Raw genomic sequence first — 27,838 nt, 5'->3', positions numbered from 1 at the left:
CACAAGGCTCTCTAGGTCAAAATTACAAAGACTCATTAAACTTCTCAGTAACTGATACAAAGACGATAAAAAGGAGTTACAAACTTAGGGAAACATAATTTTCATTTAAAATATCATTGGCATGTTTCTTATCAAATTCAGCTAGTGTTTAATCTTATAAATCATTACTACTATATTTCAAATAGTTTTTTGGCTATTTAAAATGAAATATTTATCAGTAGAGAAAATGACAATAAATTTACAGCAATCTCCCACCAAAAGGTGGGCCATATTCTCATTGATTATAAAATGTGTTTTAAAGGTAAGCTATTTATAAATTTTAATTTCTGGTAAATATGATTATTTAGATTTTATCAGGCAATAACTTAAAAAAAAAGAACTGACCAAACATACTGCTTCTTTGTATTTACACTGTAATATTATCTGATTTTATTTTATTTTATTTTAATCAAAACCATCCAGAAGACTATATAACATATTTAGCTGATCTTTAATGAGTTGTTCATTCTGCATTGCAATTCTCTGTCTAGTAACATATTGTTACTCTCTTTATCATTCAGATAAAGGAATCTTGTACCAATTCCACTGAAATAAATCAAATTACTTAGCATAATGGATTTAACCTTCTAGCACATATTATCAAGTACAAATAAAGGCAGTCAGATCAATGGGATCCATGAGATGGGGCTTGTGATGTGACTATTATTGTCTTCAGCTGCTTCTGGATATGTATTCATTATTATTTTAGTTGCTTTCTTGAGTTTTTAATTTTGACTAGCCACCCAGAGTCAGTATTGATTACAATTAACTACTATAATATCTCAGCAACAAAAGTTATGCCAACATGTTTATGATAGAGGCATTGGGAGAAAAGCAAAAGACCTTGTAATTTTTTTGGCTAATTGCTTAAAACAAAAGAAATATAGGACAATGATTCAATTATTAGAGGTGAAAAATGAAATATATAAAACTTCAATGAAATAATAAACTCTCTATTTTCAAATTTTATTCAGAATTATAAGCCAGAGAATGTATCAAATGAAGCTATATAGGACTTTGAAATTTTTGACTAAAACTTGAGTTTTTAACTTCAACTAACCATCCAGGGTCACTTAACACCCAGAGTTAAGAGATGGACAGCCGTAACTAGAGCGCATCTCTTTTGTGGCACATATTTACTACTTTTCACATTTTCTGAAGAACTGAAGTGATCCCATTAGAAGAGATTATCTATAGCTCAGGAATGAACTGTGGAGGTCTTGATGGTCTCTGAGCTTGAATGTTTGCTTGTAGACATTTTATTACCAATTAGGCACAGTAATTGCTGTATACTGACGTTACCTAGTTGAGTAATGAAACATCAACAGAACCCAACAGAAATGAAATGAGGTTAAGAGGTGAACAACATGTACTTCAATGATAAATTTAATTTGGTCATGATTTACATTTAAAAGCATGTTTTCATTGTTCAATATGGTTGAAATACAAAAATACCATAATATCAGGGCTTTGGAATCAATGAAGGAATAACATCATTGTTAGATATCCACTGTCATTGCGGCATTACAGCATGGTCCAACAATTGTGAAACAAGTTTTTCAATTATCTTGAAACTCTTTTGACCTTGAAACATTTCCAAAGTAATACGACAAACTGCCTCATTCTCCAATTTTCATTTCAAACTAAAAAAATAGTGTTCTGTAATTCAAAATGTATATAAATTGTTTGCACATGTCTATTACCAAATTATTCCAAAGTTTTCTAAAATAGAATTTCATTTCATAACATAAAAATTATATTAATAAAGTCATGTCCATTTACTTTAAATTTGACACAGAGAGATTCCAAGTAAACATATCTATAATTGAACTGGAAGTTAACAATACTTTTACATTAAAAATAAAGAAATATTTAAAAAAAACTAGAAGCTATGCAGATGAAAACAACAATCCTGAACACAGAAAACTGATTATTTATTCTTTTATTTATTTGTTCCACATCCTGGCTTTCTGTTCTGGAAAACCTTATAGTGACCAGTTTGTCTTCTGTTTAAAATTCTTCCCACAAATAAAGACTCCTGTAATATCATTATTTAATACAACTTTCAGAAAACTAAATTATATTTTGTCATTAAGATGATTTCATGGAAGCATCTTGGGGAAAGGTAGATTAAATACAAAATAGAACATTTTATCATGTTTATTTCTACCAGAAGGTATTAGATCTGAATTTAAATTGCTATTCATCATTTCATCAGTGCTAGTTTTACAGTTAATTTTTACATGGATTCTGGCCTTGTGACACAAATATAATAATACTGACAATATTAAGCTCCAGATACGTACAAACAAACTCCTGGAGAGGATCATGTTGGCAAAGAACTACAGTCCATATATATCTGATTATATTATTGTATTAGTGCTAATCAACTAAGCCAGTTCTTTCATAACTGCCGCTCAATCAGTCAATTTCTGTGTTGTTTTTTTTTAAAGATCATTATTTTCCACTAGTAGAATATATCAAAACGTAGCAAATTCCCACATCACAGTAAGGGTTATTATTTCTATTTTCAACCAATCCCATTTTAAATAAAAAGGCCAATTTTAGGAGTTTAACTATGGGTCAGTTTGGTGTAATGATGGAAGCATCAAACTAGAAGCCAAGGAAACTATGTGTTCTAGTCCTGACTTAGATACAAAGCCAGTAGGATAACCTAGGCCAATCACTCTCTCAACTCTAAGAAGCAGGAAATGGTAAAGCACTTCCAAAATCTTGCCAAGAAAACTGCAGGCAGTCACCCAGGCTCAACACTGGCCTAAAGCCCCCCCATAGTTAGTTTCTACTTTTGTGGTCATAATGTGAAGTGGAACACCAGGAGAGACAACCCACCATGGAGTTAGTTTCCTCATTTGGATCCCTATTAATAATTATTACCAATAGAGTCATGATAGATTGTCACACAACTATTCAAATTCATGTTTTCTAAACAGGAAGATTATTGACAGGGGGGCCATGAAGAGACAATGCTGGATTTTAGAATATTATTATTATTATAATTATATACTTTATTCATTAAACATGAAACTCAGCCAACTGAACATTCAAAAATGCATTACAAATACCAGTGACTGGTGCTAATGGTTGATACGGTTTGCTGCCAGCGTCCTAGGTATCAACCAAGTACCTTCTTAAAATATAAGATGTTCCGAATAACACAGTTGTTTGTTTATTCAACTTGTATGCCGCCCTATTCCCGAGGGACTGTTTTTTGCAGTTCCGCTGATGTTATTGCAGGAAGCTGCATGTTGATGTATCTTGTAAAATTCTTGGACATGGTGCCAAGTGCCCTGATGACAATGGGCATCATTGTTACATGCTTCATCCATAGCCGTGTAGTTTCGATGGCCAGGTCGCGATATTTTATTATTTTTTCTAGTTCTTTTTCTTCGACTCTGGGATCTCCAGCAACAGTGATATCAATAAACTGTACACTTCGGCCCTCTACAACCGTGATATCCGTTTGTATTCGGAAGTCCCACAAGATCTTCACCTTCTCATTTTCGATAACTTTTTCCACTTTATGTTCCCATGACTTTCTGGATACAGGTAAATCATATTTTTACATAATGACCAGTGGATTAATTTATCAACTCGGTCATGTCTAGCTTTGTAATCAGTTTGTGTAATTTTGCTGCATTTACATATTAAATGTGAAACAGTATCGACTTTGTTATTGCAAAGTCAGCAGTTTGGTTTGTCAGTGGATTTTTGTATCTTCGTTTTCATGGCATTAGTTTGTAGTGCTTGTTCTTGAGCAGCCAGTATTAAACCTTCCGTTTCCTTCTTGATAGTTCCCATCTTAAGCCATGTCCATGTCAAGTTGTCATCACATTTTCCTTCAATGTTTTTCAAGTGCTGTCCATGCAAACTTTGGTTTTCCATCTATTTAATCTGTCATCCAGCTGTTTTTCCTTATATTCTGCCTTTGTTTCTGTTGTTTTTATGCTGTTCTCCGTTTTCACAGCCTGTAGCAATTTTTCTGTACTTTGGTTCACATAATCACTCAAACTTCATTTTTCTACAGTTTGATGCATTTGCAATAGCCCCCTGCCCCGTATTTTTCTTGGCAGTTACAACCTGTCGATGTCACTTCGTGGATGTAAAGCGTGGTACATATTCAAAAGTTTGCGTGTTTTCCGGTCCAAGTTTTCCAGTTCAACCAGAGTCCAGTTGATGATTCCAGTTGAGTAGCGTATCACTGGAACTGCCCATGTATTAATGGCTTTTATTATATTTCCAGCATTCAGCTTTGATTTTAATATTTTGCGGACCCTCCTGATGTATTGTTGTGGACCCTCCTGATGTATTCCTGATGTATTATCATCATCATCATCATCATCATCATTATGTGGTTAATATTTGGTGAGATTCACAGCCTTTGGGGCTGGTTGGTAGCTCAACAGCTCGAGTCCTAACCAAGGACTTAGGAACTGTTAAGGTAACGTCAGAGGATATAAGCTGTTCCAAGTAGGGTGGCTTTTTTTATAGAACCAGAATGTTCAAGTCTGATAAATTTAAAATTTCCAAATAACGAGGTAGCTATTTATATATTGCTCCAAGGGCTCCAATTACAATCGGGACAACACACAATTTCTTTTTCCACAGTCGCTCAACTTCAATTTGCAAGTCCCAGTACTTTGTGATTTTTTCTTGCTGTTTATCTTCAATTCGTGCATCTCCAGGTATTGCAATGTCAATGAACCATACTATTATTATTATTATTATTAGTAGTAGTAGTAGTAGTAGTAGTAGTATTAGTATTACTACTATTACTATTATTATTATTAGACATCTGAGGAGAAAACTCTGAAATCAGACTATTCATTTTAGTAGCAGCCCACTAATGGAATAGAAAAGATACCAAAACAAACAATAGCAGTAGCACTTAAACTTATACATCACTTCACAGTGCTTTATAGCCCTCTCTAAGAGCTTTACAGTCAGCATATTGTCCCCAACAATCTGGGTCCTCATCAAATGAGGACCCAGACTGTGGGGGCGATATGCTGACTCTGTAAACCGCTTAGAGAGGGCTGAAAGCCCTATGAAGTGGTATATAAGTCTAACTGCTATTGCTATTGCTATTTTACTGACCTTGGAAGGCTGAATCAACCTTAAGCCTGGTGAGATTCGATCTGCCAAACTGCTGGCAGCTGGTGATTAGCAAAAGTAGCCTGAAGTACTGCATTCTAACCACTGCGTCATCACGGCTCAATCATATATAAATACTGTGAACTACAACCATCACATCCCAAAAATTCTGCTCCACTGATGTGATTTAATAAAATGTTGCTCACTAACATTTTCAAAAATGTTGATTTTCAAAAGATCGAAGTATCTTAGGATGAGAATAGCTTATCCCTCCTAACCTGGAAACACAGAGGCCAAAAGGGCACAGTACAAAGATTTAGAGTACTCACTGTCTTTGCCTGATGCACGGTCCTTCCTTTCATTCCCATCCAGCAATAATAATCTAAAATGGTTTTATTAGATTAACTATGACATTTTTTAAAAGAAGAAATCTAAGCTAATAAAAACATTTGTAAATTTGCAATCTCTTGATATTCCTTCAGTTAGAGAGTTAATTCCTTTTACAAATATAATTCACACACTAAAATGCTTTTGCCTTTCAGACATTAATTTTAAATATCTCTTGAAGTATTTATTAGATTTCAAATAGAAATAAAAATTGAACCAATATTTACTATTTCAATTTCATGTAAACTAAAGACATTAGATCTGAATAGTATCAACTGTTCTATTTTATGCAGATTACAAAAGTAAACACAGTTTCCCTCAGCTACTTAAATCCACAACTGAGTCAATATTATTGGGGGGGGAACACACCCACAACATCAAAGAAACTTTAAAGAGCTCTATCGCCCTCTAGTGAACCAATGCAATGAATTTAGGTCAAGGAGTATTGAAACAAAAGTTAGTTAGTTAACCCATGCCTTTTAGAATTCATAATATATCCTTGAGCTAGAATTAATCTTAATTAGAGAAAGGCAAGAATAAAATCAAAGAAAGAATTTATTTCCAAAGGGAATCATCTCTTTATTCCAAAAAGCAACATACTTTTGCAAAAAGCTTTCTACTGTACAATTTTGTTCCAGTTCGTCTTCTTATAATTTAAGCTGCAAATTTACATGAAGTGCTACTAACACTTGCAAACAAAATGCTTGCAGTAAGTGACACTCTTAGGGAAAGGGAAGATTTGTCAATGCTGATAAATCCACTTATTTAGGATGTTTATACTTTACTTTTCAATACAAAGTACCTCATCATTTTTAAAAAATTGGTATTTGCAGAGTTCCTTTCAAGTAGCCAATATGTGAGTTCAAAACGAAGCACTTCTATTTGCTTATCATCAGCATCTGTGTCAATAAGGCATAGATCAACTAAGCAAAGTCACAGCCTATAATATAAACACCATATTTTGATCCAAGTATGCATAATGAAGAAATCTGCTTTAGGGTTTAGACCAAAATTGCTATCACTGTCCATTTATCTTAAGATTTTGCCTGGAGATATTTCCATAGTACAAGTTAGTAAAAACAAAATATTTTTCCCTGAATACAATATCTCAATTTGCACAATTTCTCTACCACCTCAGCCTCTTGATTCTGGAAGTATAAATCAATCTCAATAAACAATCCCAAAATCAAATTATTTATTTAATCAATCAATCACAATAACAAATAAAGCTCTCCACCTTCACTATTAGACCTTCAGTCAGGAGTTTAGGATACGCACTAACAGCTTTTGCTGTGATTGATTTCTTTCTATATGTATCATTAATCTTTAGTACCTGCACGGTTGCATCATGCCATTGGTTATCAGATTCTTAGTCCACAGATGTTTTTTAATCCACAGATGTTTTATGTGTTCAAGTTACAATAGTAGCCACATATAAGTGCAATTTCTTCCAACCTATGAGGAAAAACCCTACAATATAGTAAGAAGGCACATGTGCAGCTGTTCTTTGTAATTTCCAATAAGCTCCATAACACAATTGTTCATTTCTTCAAATAGCTAAACGGTATAGGGACCATTACGCCATCGATCCACTATTGGCACAAGTTTCTGTCTGTCACAGGCATAATCTAAAATGCTTTCACTTACAAAGCTTTTAAAAATTTGGACTACATATAACACTTTGATACTGAGTCACTTCTAAATTCTTCGATTACCTTTAAGACCAACTGCAGCCATACCCTTATTATAATAGTCAGATTCTCGATTTAGCTGTGTGCCAAATTCAAATAGGTAAATATGGAGCAGGTGTTCTTACTGGTTCCTCTACATCAGCTAATTCTGCCAACTGCAAGGAGTTCAATTTTGACTAGTTCAAGGTTGACTCATCGTTCCAAGATCAGTAAAATGAGGATCCAGATTGTTGGGGAAAATATGCTGACTCTGTAAATGGCTTAGACGATTGTAAAGCACTTTGAAGTGATATGTAAATCTAAATGCCATTGCTTATTGCTACATCTGCAGATTTCTTTTTTTTTTTTTTGCATAAACTTCAAAGTTTAAATCAAATTACTTTCCTAAAGCACTGAATTCTCAACTCAACACTCAATAGGGTGGAACAGTACAAAATAATCTTCATTATGTTATATAATTTTACTAATATTCTGAACAATTGTTGCCTGCTCTTAAAAAAGAGGGGAGAAAATTGGGGGAAATTGTACAATGAAATCCATCTTTACAATGACAAGATTAATTGTGGGCACTTTTCATAAATCACTGTTTCCATCTCCAATCTGTCAAAAAATATGAAGCTGATCCACAATCATTCTCATTTCTGCTGACCTCATATCACCCAAAACACAAAAGAGAATATGATGAGCTTATCAACACTCACATGCTAATAAGTGAGTGCAAATAAATGTTACTCTACCCACAATCTTTCATCCCTACTGTACACAAAAGGCAAATCAATTCCTAGCAGTATATATGGTTTCCATTATATTTTTTTCTAATAGCTGGGGGGAGGGGGGAGTTAGCAAAAGGGAAAGGGAAGTTTTAAAATTTTCCAGTCAGAATTTCATTGTATTTAAAAACTCCAAAGGTTTATGAAAGTAAAATAAAGCATGTCAGCAATTTTATTAACAAATATAATAAAAACTTGTAACACCGTATGGTGGCATCCCAGACGGGCATGGATATAAATTTCTCAATACAGTATTGCAAGTTACTAAGGTGGCAAAACAATGGATAACAGACCAGTTTCAGGAAAAAGACACTGAATTTCAGTGTGGTGAGAAGTTAAAAGAGGGGAACAAATGAGTAGCGTAAGTCCAGGGACAAGGAGACAAAATAAGGGGAAAGTTCTACCAATGAGAAAAAAGACCACACAAAATTGTGCAAAGAAAGAAACACTTCAAAAGAAAACACCACCTTTGATATAATTTCCAATGAATCAGAAATAAATCATCTTAGCTTCCCAAAATGAACCAACATCTAAGATTAGACCAAATAGTGTAAATCTTTTGTTTAGAAGTATCCTCAGCTGTCCATCATTCAATGTCCCATTTAAATTTACATCTTGTTTCTAATACCTGAAGCATAAAGGCTGACTTAGTGTTGCCCACAACCACCTCTAGCTGAGAAACACACACTATACTGAGAAAGGGTTGATAGGTAAGCAAAGGTTGCAGATGGCCACAGACTGGCTGATGAAAACACCTCCCAAAGCCCAAATGCACGTTGTGTAGAGATGCACATCTTGCATGCTGATTGCTTGATCCAACTTCCTGTTCTGGGCTTTGCTGTTTGAGTGTTCCCTGGCCAGAATGTTAAAATTCAGAGACTCATGAATGTAACAACTAAGCAACCATCTACAAACAACAGACATGTATGTTCCCTCAGGTGCAGTGCTCGATCCTTAAATCATTCGTTATCTGCAAAGCTGCTAGAACACAACTGGGGGAAAAACGTGACAAAGAGCTCTTACCTTCGAATCTTCGCTGCTTACTCCAAGTTCTAATACAGCTTGAGGAGATTTCTGTTTTGCCTGCATGGACTGACCCATCTGAAGGTTAAGTTGCCATCCAACTGTCTCAAGCTACAAAACATATATCATATTGATTACTAATTTGGTAAATAAAGTATGGGGGTATCAACACTGCTTAGGAACAATTGTCAGCCAATATGAAGCACAGAGACTGAAAGAAAAAGAATTCTACCATCTTTCTTCATTTATCTATACCATCTGCTAGGGTACTTTTATAATTAGGTTAAAGAATAAATATTACTTATGGTTGTGATAACAACCCCAGAATTAAGTAAACTACAATTCTCGTTGTTATTAAAACCCACAAACCACAAATATTTCTTAAAATCCCAGTTACCACTGACATTAACTCCCAAGGCCATAAAATGTGAATAGAGTGAAGCTATTGCTGAATAAAGAATGATCTTATTAAATCAGAAGATTTTGTTCTTTAACAGTGCTCCTGTTCCTTGCCTATTTGTGACAGTATTAAATAAATAGAAAGGGGTGTGATTTCTTAGCCCTAAAACGGAGTTGGACCTTTGTATTATGCAGATTATATTGAAATATTTTTAGAAGTATTTTTAGAAGATAACATCTCAAAAACATTCATTACTATTGTATGATCTGAATCACTTCTTCTGATAAACTGAATTTTTAAAGCAATTACAAGAATACACAATTTATAATAAACAGGAAAGAAAGACATGTTATAAACTAAGGCTAAAATCAACAGCTGTGAAAAGGCTAGTGAAAGAAATGCATCTTGACATATCTTCGAAAGGCAGAGCAAAAGCTTTTGAAAATATTAGGAGTAATACAGAAGAAGACATTTTCCTAACCATTTTGCATTACAGAAGGGACAGTACAACTTCGTATTAGGAGAGGCAGTCCTCTTTGTCAGTTGAACCCTAAGACTTTAAAAGTTAATCTGATATTATGCCTAGAACAAGTTTCCAACAAGTCTTTCAAGATGAGCAAAACATACACTGCATTTTACATCAATTGGCATTTCCATATGTTTTTAAAGAGTATCAATACATAGAATACAACATGTAAGCATGGCATGGATAAATGTGCTGATGCATAGAATGGGCCAAAGGGTCAGACACAACTGAATGGCTGCTAATGATGAAGCAGACCAGAAAACGTTCCACAGTCAAAAAAACTTTTAGACAAATTCCACTTTTTCAGTGCTATGATATTTCTTTTAAAATGGTTATTCTAAAAACTTGAGAAGTCCAGATTTTAGGTCTCTCCCTTTTTAATATACAACCCAAATAGTTGGGCAGACTATGGCTGAGATGAATAAATCAATTGGAATCATATCCATTTGCACAGAAAAAAAATGTTCTATCTGGGTAATCTAATACCATGTTTGACAACATTGTTTACTTCCTTAACATAGGATAGCAAAAAACTATGTGTGATAAGGTTTCCAAAGACCCAGATGAGCAATTCCATCAGTTTTGCATAGCAACTGAACAGCATAATGGATAAGAGAGCACAGTTTAACATCAGAGAATATTTCATTTTACCAACTTCTGCACAAATAATCTTCATAATCAGAAAATCCAGCATCAGTTTTTTTAAAAGAAAATCTTACATTCTGTGCAATATTGAAAAGCAAGTTATTTCTATTTTTTCATATATATTTTCAACATATTTCTAATGCTGCATTTACATTTCTCAGTGAATTACTAATGCAGTCTTGTACCTGTTGATATAAAAATTTTAAATATCATTTTAATCCATAGCTAAATAGATACTGATGGCAGATAGTATATAATTTGTACAAGCTAAAATACATTAATTTGCTTATAACCATACTGGAACATCACTTTCCAAGCTATCTGCTTAATCCATGTCATGCTGAAATAGTTTGCTATTATTTCCCTCACAGCTGAATATTCTTTATGATAGATTATTTCATCATTTCTTTTAGCTGAGAACAAATAATATACAACATTTATATTTAATTCATACTGAACTGAAAAAGTACTGGAACAATTACATAACTGATTAAGCAGTCAGAGAAAAGGCTTTCAGAAATTTAATAGTCTTACTTTTTAATGCTTGCTTCCCACACATCCCAACCTCCCGCACCGGGTTCTGGAACTAAGCTATGCTTTCAGAATCTTTGATTAATGAACCCTTTGCAACCTGAGGTAGATAGAATGGGTTATCTATTTATTTTATTGAAGGGAAAATTGAATATAATAGACCAATTCAGACCACTTAAGGTTCAAGATATATGGCCACAGTAAAATTGGACAAGGGGTAGCAAAAAAAATATGCAAAGAATTAAGCCTCCCAAATAAGAAGTGTTTTCTTAGATAACAATCATAAATTGACATATGTACTAACTACTTATCAGAATCAAGTTTGAAAGATAAGTTTTTTTAGAAATGTATTATTTCTCCTTCTAAGCATAATTACAAAACATCAATTGCTTTCCAGAAATGAGTACTTGATAATATAGAATGGAAGAGTGACGTACTGTAGGCAGAGTTTAACTTTAAGAAGCATATGTTTTTCCTCCTTTAAAGAATCTGCATACTGCACCACTGGTTAAAAATAGTAGTGTGTATACACTTTATTTATTGTTTAGTTATTTGTTTTATTAAAATCTAAGTGGTGTGCTAAGGCATAAAGTATTAGGCCATAAAGTATGTATGCAGTTTGTCTGTCTGTTTATGTATCTACGAATGTATGTACTATGAACAATGCTCCACAAGAAATAAATGAGAAAGTAGCATAGAATCTTAGTATCTGAGGGATTATGAAACATATTGTCACTTATAAATAAACTTGTGGGTAGTCATAAAAATAAATGATAGCAAAACAAACATCACTTCTCCCAAGCCCTAACATTTTAATTGCTCTAGTATTTTCTTATATTTAGCAAAGAATGGCTTGTCTCTAACAAAAACAAATTAAGCAATATAAGTACAGTAGGATGAACTATGAATCAGGAAGTTCAAATCTTGTCTCTCTGAAAAATTTTCTATAAGGCTTTAAGTAAATTTGATAACTTCAGGATCATCTTATAGAACATGCAGATCATATCCAATTCCAATTTTAAAATAATAAAAATCAGCTTTAAAAATTGAATTAAAAAGTAATGATTTATTAAAGCTGTAGAATCTATGTTTTCTGACTATTTATTTTTCTGGGCCAAATGATTTAACGGATGATTAATTGGCAAGATTAGCGTCTTTGGAAATAATACATTATATTCTGCCTGTGGAACTAAATGTGTAACTAACTAAAAAAAACTGAGCAGTATATGTAGCATCATTATTGTTTATTCAATATACCATAATGGAAATAAATAATCTGCATTAGTCTAACAGCAGGTGCACTTCTCATAACAATTCATGCCTTGAAGAAAACTCAGAACTAAATCAAGACACATGCAGATAGAGAACAGAAAATATTAAAAAATAATTGTGGCAAGGATAAGGATAAAAAAATATGTAAGGCAGAGGCTCACATACAAAACAAAAAACAAAAAAAAAACCACCCCAAAAACCCAAAAGCAGAACGAACCACTGTACAAGATATGGTGCTGATAAAATTAATCAAGCAATTACTTTAAATTACTGGAGAATCAATCTTACCATTCAGGCCCTACACTCTTCTTAGATTGGCCTAAATAGTAGTCCTTTGGTTATGACCCTAATTGGAATCAGAATTTTAAGCAAGCAGTTGTTAAGCAAAACATGTGACCATACCACTTAGCGATGGCAGTCCCAGAAAATCAGATTGTACAGGGCGGGGCATAACCTTTTCCTAGGGGGTCACAGCAACACTTGTAATAACAACACAAATAATTCATACACCATTCGAAAGCCCATCAAAAACTGAGTTTATTGACACGATTTAATAGTCAGTATGACCACCATTAGCCCTTCGAACAGCATTCAAACGAGGTGGATAAGAACACAACAAATCTTCAAACAGTTCCGTTCGATTTTCCAGATTTTTCAACACAGTTTCCAAATTCATTCTCAAAGTTTCAACCGAAACAAATTTAACATTTAATAGCTCATTCAATTCAGTTTTTTATGGGCTTTAAAATGAGGTGTCGCGGAAGTTGTAAACTGCTGTCGATCTTGCTGTGACCCCCTAGGAAAAGGTTATGCCCCGCCCTGGAAAATCTGGAAAATCGAACGGAACTGTTTGAAGATTTGTTGTGTTCTTATCCACCTCGTTTGAATGCTGTTCGAAGGGCTAATGGTGGTCATACTGACTATTAAATCGTGTCAATAAACTCAGTTTTTGATGGGCTTTCGAATGGTGTATGAATTATTTGTGTTGTTATTACAAGTGTTGCTGTGATCCCCTAGGAAAAGGTTATGCCCCGCCCTGTAGTTGTTAGGCCAGGAACACATGGTCATTAAGTTAGGGACCCACGTTTTTTCTGCCCTGCATGAATTGCCTCTGCTTCAACTCTCCCCATGTGCCTATCTCGCATTTCAGTTTTGACACTATTCCACCACCTAACCCTGCTGCCACCACCAAAGCCCCCAACTGAAAGTCATCTTCTTCCTTCTTCAGGATTCAGGCAACAATCAAGGGACCATCCCTGCAATATGTGCGGCAAGTACTGCTGAACAGGCGAAGGCTTTGTAGGAGAATGGGTGGGTCAAGTGAACAGATGGCCTCTGGATAGCCTCTGTTGGCTCTATCTTTTGCTGAACCCCCTTTGCTCTGGATAGCCTTTGCTTTGGATTGCCTCTGTTGGTGCTCCACCCTTTGCTAACAGCCCCCAACCCCAAGGCCAATTCTCCAGAAGCACTTCCAAAATAAACCGCAGAGCATACATTGCACCTCCAAGAACACTTGTCCCTCCACTTTGTCCAATTCTGTGGTCAGACTCTTGGAGAACACCAGATAACATGATGAGCATATTGTACCTCAACATCCCATTGTGCTCTCCATGGCCTGTGGGCTATCGCTTCTGGCCAGGTCCGGCAAATTGCTTTTAGCAGGCAAGGTTCCCCACCCCCATCATCTCACCAAGTTCACCAAGCAGTCATTGAATTGTAACTTTAGCCAATGCCCAGAACACAGGTCCACAGGAAAGGGAAGAAGACAGCAAAATTAACTGGTGGCTGCCATGGCAGGAGGAGGTAGAGGAGAGCAGGGTGCCAGAAAGGCAGAGGTGGGGAAAAGATAGGTGGGCAAGGGGAGTTTAAGTAGAGGCAGTTTGCACAGAGCAGAAGATCATGGCTGTGGCATACTGTGACTGGTAAGGAATAATGAGGTCTGGTGAAAAAATAGCTAAATCACATGACTATGAGGATGCTGTAATGGCCAGAACATCAAAGACGCATCATGGTACTCGTTCAGCCCCATCAGTTTCAAACAGTCACTGAACATAGGACAATAATCCGAGGGATTAAATTAGAAGTACTGAAAGTCTTCAAAGCTTGAAATCATCTACAAATTGCTCCAACTCGAAGCCTCATGATTACATTTGATATCTCAAATCAGTTTAAGGGAATACTTTGATCCAATTATTCCTTTGAAGCTCCATGAAGCCCTAAGATGACATTGCCAGGGAAGAAAGGGGGGGGGGGACAAAAAGTCAGACCAGTAACGTTCTGACTCCAGTAAACATCCTGCCTTCTCAAGAAAAAGATGCCTCCCAAAAGGAATAATGTAACATTATATCTGTACAATTTCTGAAAAATGTAATATAAAATATTCAGAATGGGCCTTAAATCTTCAGTGAATATGAATAACTCTTATGTCCCTAAATTAACAAATTAATGTACTAAGCACTATTTATTGTTATACTCACTTGCACAGAATCAAACCTACTGGCATTTCCTTTTTGATGGAAGATTCGTTCTCAGATAATAAGTTCACTACTTCTCTGCTAAGTTTATTATTTATCTATGCTTTTCTTTTTTTATGTCTACGAGAGATTCTCAATAATTCTGCTCAAGGTTGTCCCAAAGGTGTTTTTCAAAAAGCAACTGGACTTTGGGGTTTTTTTCTTTGAATTACCTTTCACTTCCCATCCAAGAAGCTTCTTCAGTTCTTGTCTTTTTTATATTTCCCAGAAGAATCAAGATAGGGTTATTTATGACACAATATTTGAAACTTTTACTATGTTATGCAGAAAGCAGTTCAATAAATTCAGCCTCATATATTTGGAAGGTGAAATAATATATCAGTCATATTTTATGCTATCACTAAAAAGTTCTGCATTTTATCTAAGCAAGCACAATTATTTTTTCAGAATTGGTGGTGTCAAAAAATAAATAAATTCTCCCAGCCTTTGCACCATACAGTATATCTAGAGCTCACTTCATGACCACAGTTGGAACAGGCAATGCTATCATAAAGTGAAAACCATGTACTACGACAGACCTATATCACTTCCTATTTGGTCATTAAGTGACAGAGAACTCATGACTCTGACTTGCAATTGTACTTTGGACAAAAAGCTGGGGTGTTTAACCTTGTTACTTTGAACAGTCACTAAACAGGCACTCGGTAAGCAAGAACGAACTCCTATGTCTTAATACCTGATTGCTTATATATACATCAAGCAAGGGGGGAGGGGGGAAACATGCCCTATTAAGATTTTTAAAAATTAACAGAATTCAAAATATTACATATTTACTTTGAAGATTTTTATTCAGTGTGATGAGAAGATTCTTGCCAGTAGAAAAAAAAAAGAAATTATAAATTAAATCTATCTTTTACAACAAATAAATAATTTGCTTTAGAAAAGGGCTTCCTAATGCAGTATTTTACAACACCGAAGTGAAACAACCACTAGCAAAAGTTGTTTATGGCACAATAATAATTAAAGTATCTCATAATACATTATGAGTCAGCCCATTCTAGTCCCAGATGATGTCACTTCTGCACTTAAATAAAATGATAAAAAGAAAAAAAAACTTTACTTGTTAGATCTTGGCTCATATCAGGAGCTATTTCTAGTAGTTCTGACACTCCTGACATTAACAGTGCTCTAATTAAGGTGTCAATATGAAGATTAATGCCCTGGATTTCTTCCAATTAATTTCAAGGCACCTATTAACATGACTTCCAGAATTCTCTCTACTTGACAGAAATATTAAAAATGTTATATATTGCAGCCACAAACATTTGATGTCAATTACTAACAGAACACCGCTACCCATCCTCCCCCACCCTCTTCAAAGATACAAACTGCAAGAATGCTCAGTGCTCAGATTACCAAAGAAGAAAAAGCAAAGCTCCAAGATCCTTAATATTGTATGATGGATTCATTCACAGTATCTTCCAATCTGGAAAAAGATATTAGCAGAAGCTATGCAAGCAATTGTTCTTCCTTGCAGCAATTTTTCCACACAATTTTCTACAGCTGGGTTTCCAGCCATGACTTTGGTGGGATGCCTTTATTACTTCTTCACACTTCATGCTTCATGCCTTCACTTGCCAGTTACTGAGCATAGTTTCTTTGGATCAGAGTTTTTAAACTTGACAATTTTAAGTTGTGTGGACTTCAATAATTCCCCAGCAACTATGTGGAAGTTCATACATCTTAAAGTTGCCAAATTGAAAAACAGTGCTGTACATATTTTAAATACTTTCACTTCCAAAAACCTCAGCCAGTGTGAGCCTCATGGGAACTCTGGTCCAACAAATATAGGGAATACCAAAATACAGAAGGGTATGGTATATAAGTATGCATTACATGGAAAGACAATGATTAGGTACCTTTCATTTTGCTCCCACCTTTCCAACTCAGCTCATTTACCATCCTAATTACACTTTAACTGCAGCAGAGTTTCTTTTTTTAGAATGTAAGTTTTTTTAACTGAGTACATTCTAATTTCTGCCATCTCTTTAATGTATTCTTCTCATGTGCACACTTTTTAAATAGACATTAAAAAAACTCTAAACCTTCAAACAGTAACAACTAATTAAAATAAGATAAGGCACAATGGAGAATAAGGTCCTCAGCAATAAAAGAGAAACCATTCACCAGTTCACACTGCACAGCATGCCTCACTCTAATTGTATATCACACTTCCAGTTTTAAAGCAAATAATAGTTCATCAGGGTGCATTCAAACAGTTTACTTTTTCTCATCGAAGAAAGTTGATTTTTCATTATATATGGTCCAAACTTTGATTTAAATAAATTCTGGGAAATTTTTAAACCCAGTTTCAAGCCATAGTTTGCCTTAAGCTATGATCAAGTATGTCAGACCAACGGAAAAACTAAGCTAAATAATGATTTAGCATTATATCCAAATTATATTCTCTGTTAGATGTTCAACCAGAAACTAAGCTATTCAAAACAACGTGCAAAAACCATCCCTTTACAGAAATTGTTTCAATGTCTTGCTTGATTAATATAAGGTTATATTTATATTAGGAGAGGATTCAATAGAAAAATCTGCTATAAATAAAATAATGGGAACCTCTTCAATATCACAAATATTGTTCACAATGGTTTCTTTTAAGCATAATATGAATTTAAAATTCATAAAGCTGATTTATGGGCAATGTATGAATATCCATAGACATTTTTATGTTGTTTGGCTCTTATTAATAAAATACAGCCTTTTTTTTTTCAACAGAAATTTTGGTACATATAGTTATTGGCGGAAATGATGCTCCCTTTCTACAATTCTGCCCAATCTTGTCTGTACTTAGAAAAAACTCGTATCTATTTTCCTGATTATTTAATGTATTGCACAAATTTCAATCATAATTACCTTATGTGGTGACAAAATTCTTTGTCTAAACTTTTCCACAATTTCTGGACCTGCAACCGCCCATGTGGTAACAAATACTTCTATTTTATCATGACTCAAGTTAGAATGCTGCAGCTGCTGTTGCAAAACAGTCTGTTTCAAGTTGTGATATATGGCCTGAAAAAAAAAAGATATCCAATGTATTGTACGTACTTTTATAAATGTTATTTTAAATGACAATTATGAAGAACCCAGGGAATACTGAACAAATAGTATCTACTGTGCATATGTGATTTAGGATTTCCAGTAACAATAGAAGCATAGGATTGAAAAATGGAAATTGTTCATTAATAAAATGACCATAAAATAATATCCCTGAAACAGAAAACCTATTTTTTTTTAAAAAAAAGAAAATTGATTCTGTGAGGACAAAATGATTTGTATATCATATATAACCACAGATGGCGCAGTAGTTAGAATGCAGTACTGTAAGCTACTTCTATTGCCTGCCGATTGCCTACAATTTGGCAGTTCGAATCTCATTAGACTCAAGGTTGACTCAGCCTTCCATTCTTCTGAGGTGGGTAAAATGACGACCCAGATTGTTGGGGGCAATATGCTGACTGTAAACCACTTAGAGAGGGCTGTAAAGCACTATGAAGCTGTATATAAGTCTAAATGCTATTGCTGTATATAGCAGTCTGAAAATTATTGAAAATTATTATTACTAAAACATGACATATAAAACCAAGGATTATGTGACTTGTACATCTCTTCAAATAATTCAAAGAGATTCCAATGATTCCAAGAGATTTTTCTTTGATTTTTCTTTGCTTGAATCTCATGTACACTATATCTATGATCTATATTAAACCATGCTTTAAGACACCAGTGTTATACGTTTGCTTTATATCTTAAGCCTTAAAAAAAATAGTTGAAACAACAGTGGGTGGATTCACACATTTAATGACTTTTCTCTGCTTCTGGCTTATCATGTTGCATGAATTCAGCTAATCATGGCTAGTCTGACACATACAGAATTATGTCAGAAATCTAAGAAACAAGAAGCTTGGGTTCTTGCATAGCTATGAATTTCAACCATATATCATTTTAATATATATTTATATATTTATATGTATATATTTAATATACAGTTCAATCCAAATCATATTTTCTTAGAAGTTCAACTGTGAACAATACACTTCTTTATATAATAAAGTTTAGGACTGCAGCAATAATTCTTTAATGCATAGTGACAATCTCTACTTTTTTCCAAGGCATCAAGATATCCATTAAAAAACAACTAGCCATTTGGAGCACTATCTTTTAAAGTAAAACTTTGAAACAAAAATTATCTATGTCAAGTTAAATATTTACAAACATATCAAAATTGTAACATTAAAAAGTGAATACCTGTTCCAAAATGAATGTTATGGTTTCAAGTACAAGATGAAGGTCTTGTTTTTCTATTGAGAATGCAGCTTGAAGTTTTTCTTCCTCTTCTTCTGTGAAAGTACTCTCTGTCTGAAATTTGTAAAAACTCCCAGTTTAATTTTTTTATATAAGGAAATTGTTTAAATGATTGCACCATGCCCCATTCCCTACAATCAAATTCAAACTTAAATACAAAGGCAAAGAGTTTAGCTGAAAATATAAATAAATTTCCTTAGCTACCAATTTTTCATTCAGTCACTGGGGGAAAAGGTTTGTTCTCTAAAGTTCATAAATAAATAGACAGACCCAAGGAGAACAGAATGTTTTACACGAATTTCATTTGTGCCAATTAGATTCTTTGTAGATAAGGAAGTCTCCAAATTTATCTTCTATAATATCTAACTTCCTTGATTAAAATATTGTTGACTATATGTATTCTTTATTTATATGTGTTTTCTGCAGCCACATGATCATGATAGCTAAACACTGCTAAAAGTGCTATTCAAATATGAAAAACCAAAAACGACAGTGTCTTATTTTCTTTTTACCTACAAATATGGCTTGGGCTTTATTATGGGGGGAAGGCTTATTGTTTTGGGGTTGCCAAGCAGCTGCTCTCTTGTGAGCAGGCTCTCAAAGAGCCGGGCACTGCCTCATGCAGCAGCGCAACACAACAGCCATGAAGTGACTACGCTTACGAGCAGCCACCCGGCAAAACCCCTTTGCAGCCAGGCACAGCGCCATTCACTGACCTAGGGGTATCACCAAGCTGTGTGAGCATCTCTTCGCTGCTGCCCGGCTCCCACGGCTTGGCGCCTTCCAAATGCCAGTGAATGGTGCTCTGCATGGCTGAAGAGGGGGGTTGTACGAGCGGCTGTTCCGCTTTCGCTCACCTGCCTCCCAGCCTCCCAATGCATGGCCCAACTCTCATTACGGAGCCAGGGATGCTTTTTTTTCGATTTCCAACCCAAGTCTTTCGGCAGTGGCCACTCTGGGCGCACACTCTATGGTTGTGGGCCAGCTGCCTGCAGAGCATACAACCATAGAGCGTGCGCCCAGAGCGGCCACTGCCAAAAGACTCGGGTTGGAAGCCGTGGAAAAGGGCAGGCTGGATGGCTGTGGCAGTGGAGTTGCCCTGGCTCCGTAATGAGAGCTGGGCCATGCATTGGGAGGTGGGCGAGAGAGAGCGGAACAGCCGCTCACGCAACCCCCCCTCTCCAGCCATGCAGAGTGCCATTCACTGGCATTTGGAAGGCGCCAAGCCATGGGAGCCGGGCGGCGGCAAACAGGTGCTCACGCGGCTTGGCGATACCCCTGTGAATGGCACTGTGCCTGGCTGCAAAGGGGGTTTGCCGGGTGGCTGCTCGTAAGCGTGGTCGCTTCATGGCTGTTGTGTTGCGCCGCTGCGACAGCGCAACACAGCCATTCGCCCATGAAGCTGTGCCCGGCACTTTCAGAGCCCGCTCACAAGAGAGCAGCTGCCCGGCAACCCTCCTCTTCAGCTGGGCACAGCGCTGCTCACCAACCTAACGGCATTCCAAAGGTGCCAAGCAATGCCTTTGCCTCCCCCCAGATTCCAGCGGCTTGGCACCTTCAGGATACTGTTAGGTTGTTGAGCGGTGCTCTGCCTGGCCGGAGGTGGGGGGTTGTCCTGGGGGCTCATATGCGGGGGGGGGGTTATATTTTTTTCCACCAGAAAAATGTGGCATGGCTGTATTATGAGGACATGTATTTTGGGGGAAACACGGTATCATGTCAGAGTTTTGGCAGTGTGACTATTATTATGAGTAAAATGCAGCCCACAGAGTTTTTAGATAACTAATAGTGGTTTATATACAAAATATATAGACATAAACATGGAGCTAAATAATCCCTTACCACTCAGCTACAAACACCAGGAGAGAAATGAAACACACAATGAGAGAGAGAAAAACACCCTTTAATGACCACCTGTTTATATAGACTTATGTGGACCTCCAATCAGTCTTAGGAGAGTTATACCATAGCTGCAATGAATCATCCTCATTGCATCAGCCTTGCCTTACATTGCATCAGATTACTGATTACAGTTTACAAACTTTCATCAGCTGGCAGCTATTAAATCCTTATTACCTGATATATCATTTTTAGTTTTAGAACTATTGTACCATACTATGGAATGTATGAATCGCATGGGTTGAGGAAATACCTATCTTTTATCTCCCACAGTATATGTCCAGCCAATTCAATCTGGAAGGGTTAGTGCATTTGTGGAAACCATCAATTAAACAAAGCCACCTATCATGACCCTGGAAACATACAGTACCTTTTCTGTAGCAGCCCTTGCCCTCTAGAATGAGGTTCCTTCAAGATGCCAACAGCCTCCACCTTGCTGAGCTTTTGAATGACCTGGAAGACCTGACTCTTCACCCAGACCATAGACAAGGATGGCCAAAGGCTTCCTTTAATTCTTTTCCTTTGTTCCCATCTGATCTTGTCATTCTACCAGCTTTACCCTTCTTTTTTCTTGCTTTTAATATATTAAACAGTTTATAAACTGTCCACAGTCACTGAAAGTCAGGCAGGATATAATTAAATTATTAGTCTCCCTATTTTAATGGGAAAGAAGTTGATTTGATGTTTAAACAAGGTTATTTTCATTTTTATCCTATTTTAATGAAAAATAGATTAAAAGAATGTCAACCCTACTCTGAAATAGAATTCATGGTTATAATCATTTTACAGCCTCATTCCCTTATCAGAGAATCCTCCAGAGGTATAAACTATACCCAGAATTTATTGGCCCGCATGGCTACTTATAGGATTCTGGCAACTGAAGTTCATATATTTGAAAGCTGCCCAGATAACATTGAATGATTTGGGGTCATTTTCACTTTCTATGCCAACCTTTATGTGAAGCTTCTGAAGAATGCGGGTGAGAAGGCGGGAGAATCTGCCTGTATCCAGAGCATTGATCAAGGTCACAGCTTTTCGAACTCTTAAAAAAAAGAATGAAAAATTTAAAAGCACCATATTAAAGAACCACTTTTTTAGATAGGTAGCGATCTAAAATAACAGATTTTGAATTTATCTCCTTCTCAGCTTTTACCAAGTTGTCAAATAGCAATTTAATATTAAATTAAGTAAACTGACTGCATTTTAAGGCAATCTGAAATTCTCCAGCCAGTCTCCAGGAAACAGAAGTCAAGTGATTCCAACCTCCCTTATTGGTCTTGCAAAGAAAAAACAAGGGCAATGACTTATTTTAACTAAATTCGGGTTTAAATTCTAATTCAGGTTTGAGCAGGAGGCGGCGCTGTATATGGAGGTCTCGCACAACACCGACAATTTGGTCCAGAAGGACATCATCTAAATCTCTGAAATTGCAATGTAAAGCAGCGGCTCTTAAAGCAGCCACATACTCATTAATTGTTTCTCCCTCGCACTGGCTTCTCCTATGAAAGGCATGCTGGCAAGCTGTGCGGGATGGTGTTGGAGCGTAATGATTCCTTAGTTTCACCATTAACACATCCTATGAAACAGTGTGTACGGATTGGAGAGCCACTAGCGTCCCCGCAATATTAAACATCTCCGTACCACACAAATTTAGAAAACATGACTTTTTTCGGTTTTCAGATAGCCCGGTGTAGTCATTGGCTTCTAAAAAACATTCAAATCGGGAAATATATGAGTCCCAGGTCTCTGTAGCTCCGTTAAAAACTGCTAATGTGTTCATTGAACCCATTCTGAGGTAATTTGTTGGCTCAGTTGATAATCAGACCGCAGTCCTCGTAGGTTTTGTGACTTCACTCAACCTTTCGTTGAGTGATTCCTCTGAGGGAATTCAGTTCTCGTGACTCAGCTTTGTGATAGTGACTCTTATCAGTTCTGCCTGAGCTCCGCCTCAGCATCCCACCCTTGTTGCCAATGTTCTAGCTAGAGAGAACATGGGCGGACAAACGGAGGTGAGCCAGGACTTCAAAATGTTAACAGTTTTAATGCTAATAGGTTGCCAAACGCAGCACTTCGCAATACACGCATCTCAGCTAACTGGCAATGCTGAGCCCTGTTTGACAGCTCTTTATATAGGCCGGCTGTCAAACAGGTAACCAATCAGGAGTGAGGACAGCACCCCCTAGTCAACAGACCAGAGGGAAAACTATAAAACGTAGCACAAGTTTCTTTAGAAGTCGGATGGAACTCAGCAGAGCCAACTGCTAAGCCAGTGTTTCTCAACCTTAGTAACAGCTGGTAAAGAAACTATATCAAAATTGAACAGCCCTTTCTCAGTAAAGAGGGATGGATACAATATCATCTATCTCCAGTTTGCAATACAGTCCTTTCAACAGTTCCAAAAAGGCTCCACCCCCATTAACACTACTCAGGTAACCCTGAGGACACAGATAAACTTCCAGGTGGCCTCAACAACTCGCTAAAAGAATGCAAATGACCAGTTTCTGCAAGAAGTATAAATCCTTCCATTCTCCACCATCCAGTCAGAGCTGAAGAAGCTTCTTGGATGAGAAGCGAAAAATCTTCTAAGAAAAAACAAAGTCCAGTTGTCTCTTGGGGAAAAAAGCATCTTTGGGACAACCATGACTGAGAATCTCCATAGACATTTAAACCTTAGCAACTGTGAAGCTCTGCAGACTTCGAGTTCCACAATTCTGGGATTTAAAGTCCACATATTTCAAAGTTGCAAAAGCTGAAAAATGCTGCGCTCAGAAAATAAGGCCAGGAAACCCCTTCTTAGAAACTCAGGAATGATTTTGCATGTGTGACCCTTGGCTCCTTATTCTCCCTTTGCAGCCTCGGCTGCTGCAGCATTTTCGCTTTGCTCCTTGGTCCAAGCGTTAACATTGAAAGAGAAGCTCTCCCCCTCCACTCCCGTCTGCATTTTAGCCTGCATCACTTTTTTGCATTATTTGTAAAGGACGTCACCTTTAATATCATGCAACCGGCATGATATTAACCCGCAAGAGGGTATGTAAGAGGGAAAACACCAGAACAGTCTCGCCCTTACCTTTCGGTATCAGGAATAACCATGGGCGCCGCCATTTTGAGCGCCGTCAATCATACCATCCCCTTTCCCTGGAAAGCCAATCAGAAGCTCAAAAAGCTTGGTCCCGGAAAAGCTACTCCCAGCGGCGCGAGTCAGGCAAGTCCCGCCTTTCGGTTGCTAAGCCTTCTCCGGGTATTTATCGCCAGGGAGCACCAGGAAGGAGTGCATAGCGTGGGGCTGCTGCTACTGCCGGCGAGTAGTACACGGCGGAGCATGCGCGTAGAAGCGCTGCCTCTTTCAAACTCTTGTCTGTCGTTCCATTGGCTGAGTATCATAATCCTGGGTCGTTGCCCAAAAGATTAGTGTTTATGTATTTCTGAGGTACGCGACTGCTCACTCATATTTTAGTGCAGGGGTCTCCAACCTTGGCAACTTTTAAGATTTGTGGACTTCAACTCCCAGAATTCCTTAGCCAGCTTGCTGGCCGAGGAATTCTGGGAGTTGAAGTCCACAAGTTTTAAAGTTGCCACGATTGGAGACCCCTGCTTTAAGTGTCATACAGAACATGAGATTTTTGGCAGGAATATTCACAGCAAATCAGGACAAATTTGAACATGCCCTGCAGCGACGCCCCTGTGCAGATTCTCTTTTAAGTGCCAATCTTCAGATGCTGGAACAGGTCAGAAATTGCAAAAGATACTTTGGTTCTTGCTTCTTGCAAAAACAAAAATCAGATTTATTTATTTTTTTGTAATTACCAATTGCTAACTAACAGATTGGTTGCATTTTGTCGCTGAACTCTTTCTTTGTCAAAAAGGAATGATTAAAATGGTTTTTATTTTGTATATGTGTGTGCTGTGAACAAGGTTTCACAGTTTTGGGCTAAGGAACAACAAGCACTGTCCTAGGTGTCCATGCCCCCACCCCCACCCCCTTCAAAAGACAAACTATTCTAAAAATGAAATATTCACATTGGCAAGAAGTGATGCCATCAGATTGGCCTAGAGGCACTATAAACCTTTGAATCAGCACTGATTGTGAATCAAGTTTTATTCACTAACTTAATAATGAACTGTAGTCCAATACCCTGCACATTGGCATAAAATATGTCATCTCCATTTTTGCCCCTATCCTGCCTCTATTTCTTTTTTCCAGATTGGTCTTAAGAACAAAGCTCTCCTTGACTGAGCTAAAATGCTGAGCTATATCTTTGAGTCTATAGAAAACTATGCCAACATAACATATTTTTTGTTACCTCAGGTTTCTATGGGATTTCCAGACACGAAGTTGTAAATGATGCTTATATAAATTTGCAGAGCACTTAAGGAACTGAATTCTCAATCCTCCAGACTTCTTTTTCTCTCCCTAGTCCAAGTGTCATTAGCTGACAGGAAACATCCACTAATCACTCTCCTTAATATAGAATCCTTTGCACAATGGGGAGAAGCAGATTTAGCTACCTGTCAAACTCATGAGTTTGTACAAATGCAAGTGTTTTGTAAAGGTGTATTTAAATTGGACACAAGGCTACAGCTGTTCCAAAATATGGCTGACATCATATACATCAGCATCCTAACTATCAGCTGGTAATCAGGCTCCCTTTGAACATACCTCTGCAAAACACTTGTGCAACGAGAGCAAGTTTTGATATTCAGTTTGTATAACTGTACAATCACAAATGTTAACCATGAAAAAGTGATGGCTCAAGCCTTACAGTTTCAAAGATATGAAACTCAAGGAAAAGAGATGGGCAGGAAAAAAAGGGGGAAATAGTTCTTGTATCAATTTTTCAAAGTGCCTTTATGATTATAAACTAGGGTCAAATCTGTTCAAATTGTTTGTTCTCTTTTCTCTGCCCGTCTCTTTCTCTTGAGTTCTGTGTCTTTAATACTGAAAGCCTTGGGCAATCTCTTTTTCTTTTTTTCCTTTGCTTCCACTATTTAGCTGAACGGCAGAAATATTATACCTGCCCAAGAAAAGCATTTAACTCCAACTGCCACTCTGTTTGTGGCTATTCAGTAATAAATAATTCTAGATAAAATTTATCTGATAATTTCAGATTAATGCAGGTCACTGTGGAAGTCTTCAATCTTAAACATGTATATCTAACTGTAACCCCAATTTATCTTAATGGAGTTTATCTAAGTAAATTTGTTTAGGAGTGTAAAATTGCCCTAGATCAAAGGTAATCTGAGGTTCTCCAGATGTTGTTGACTGTAATTTCTAGCAGTTTTAGTATTTCCAGTGGTGAGGGTTTCGCTGTGGGTTATAGAGAAACAAGTGAGGAAAACAAGTCCCAATCCTGTTTTTTTTTAAGCAGAGAACACTGACCAAATTATTTTGTTCTGTGTGTGTGTTCTTATTATCTAATTACATTCCCTAGGTAAAGGATCAGCTCTCCAGCTGAACTCCACTCTGACTTGAAGCAACAACAACTAGCATGACCAGTGGTTAGGGATCCTGGGTGTTGTAGCTTGGCAACATTTGGGGGTCATTAGTTCCTGAATCCTGTCATAGAAGATAGTATTTCTTGGATCTGTTCATCTTGTGGAATTGTTTAAAGTGGTTTTTAATATCCATCTCTCAAATATGTTAAAATGGAACACACAAAGTGCAATAAAGTAACACTAGCAAGTGGCAGTAGAACTATCATAAAATAAAATTTAGTCAATAAATGAAAATGATTTTTGAGTAAATACTAGCATAGGAAAGTCCAGTTCCTCCTACAGCCATAATGGCGAACCTATAGCACGGGTGTCACAGGTGGCACGTGGAGCATTTATCAGGGCATGCGAGGGGTTGCCCTGTGAGCTGGCCAGCGCGCATGCGCGCACTGGCCAACTAACTTTGACCTTCTTTTGGGGCTGGTTTGTTGTGCTCTGGAGCACAAAAAACTGGCCCTATGGGCAAACCGGAAGTTCAGGAACAGACTTCCGGTTTTCTTTTAGGACCGTTTTTCACCCTCCGGAGCTTTCAGAAGGCTTCCCTGAAGGCTTCGGAGGTCGAAAATCAGCCCTACGGACAAACCGAAAGTCACCATTCCCAAACTTCCAGGTTCCCCGTAGGTCCATTTTTTATCCTCCAGAGGCTTTAGAGAAGCTCCTGAGGCCTCCGGGGGGCGTGGGAGGCTGTTTTCATTCTCCCCAGGCCCCTAGAAAGCCTCTGGAGCCTGGGTAGGGTGAAAAAACTGCGGCAAAAGCCAGAGGCGCTGGTCGCGTGCATGCACATGCGGGGGGGGCGCTTAGCATTATGGGTGTGACAGGCTAGCGCGTGCCACCCCCCTGTGCTCCCCCTGGTTTTGGAACAGCAGCCAAAAAAGCTTCACCATCACTGTCCTAGAGTGTTATCAACAGCCTTTAGTTATGCTGGCTTTGGGGCTTATGAAATCTTGAGTTTTTCAGGCTAAGAAAAGCTTTTTAGGATAATTGCCTTGGTGTTTTCCATTGAAAGCAAATAATCAATGTATGAGTGAGGAAACCTAAAGATGAGCATCTACCACTATGACTTTCTTGGCCATCCTTCTCATGTTAGCAGGATAGCTTTTGCAGTAATTGCTCTTTTGTTAAATAATCCCTGAATAAAGCTTTGCCTACACTATAAATCTATTATTTCTTGGGACTCTAAACTTCAGCAGGGTAACCTACTGTCC

At 37.1% G+C, this 27,838-nt stretch overlaps 1 protein-coding gene across 1 annotated transcript in view; it reads right to left on the bottom strand.

Moving 5' to 3' along the window:
- Positions 1-24,455, bottom strand: part of COMMD10 (COMM domain containing 10) — a 63,127-nt gene extending 38,672 nt beyond the window's left edge. Inside the window, exons 1-5 of the mRNA XM_087715825.1 lie at positions 24,211-24,455; positions 22,095-22,185; positions 19,188-19,298; positions 17,796-17,951; positions 9,023-9,133 (exon numbers count right to left, since the gene is read on the bottom strand). Of these exons, the coding sequence (XP_087571951.1) occupies positions 9,023-9,133; positions 17,796-17,951; positions 19,188-19,298; positions 22,095-22,185; positions 24,211-24,245 (504 nt within the window). The 5' untranslated portion in view covers positions 24,246-24,455. The remainder of the gene's footprint in view (positions 1-9,022; positions 9,134-17,795; positions 17,952-19,187; positions 19,299-22,094; positions 22,186-24,210) is intronic.
- Positions 24,456-27,838: the final 3,383 nt, after the last annotated feature.

This window comes from Thamnophis sirtalis, unplaced genomic scaffold, assembly GCF_051295495.1.
Source record: "Thamnophis sirtalis isolate CommonGarterSnake01/CBP01778 unplaced genomic scaffold, rThaSir2_p1.2 scaffold_5, whole genome shotgun sequence".
Classification (NCBI taxonomy): domain Eukaryota; kingdom Metazoa; phylum Chordata; class Lepidosauria; order Squamata; family Natricidae; genus Thamnophis; species Thamnophis sirtalis.
The sequence above is the reverse complement of the archived record's forward strand: the minus strand, read 5'-3'. Positions and strand labels throughout refer to the sequence as shown.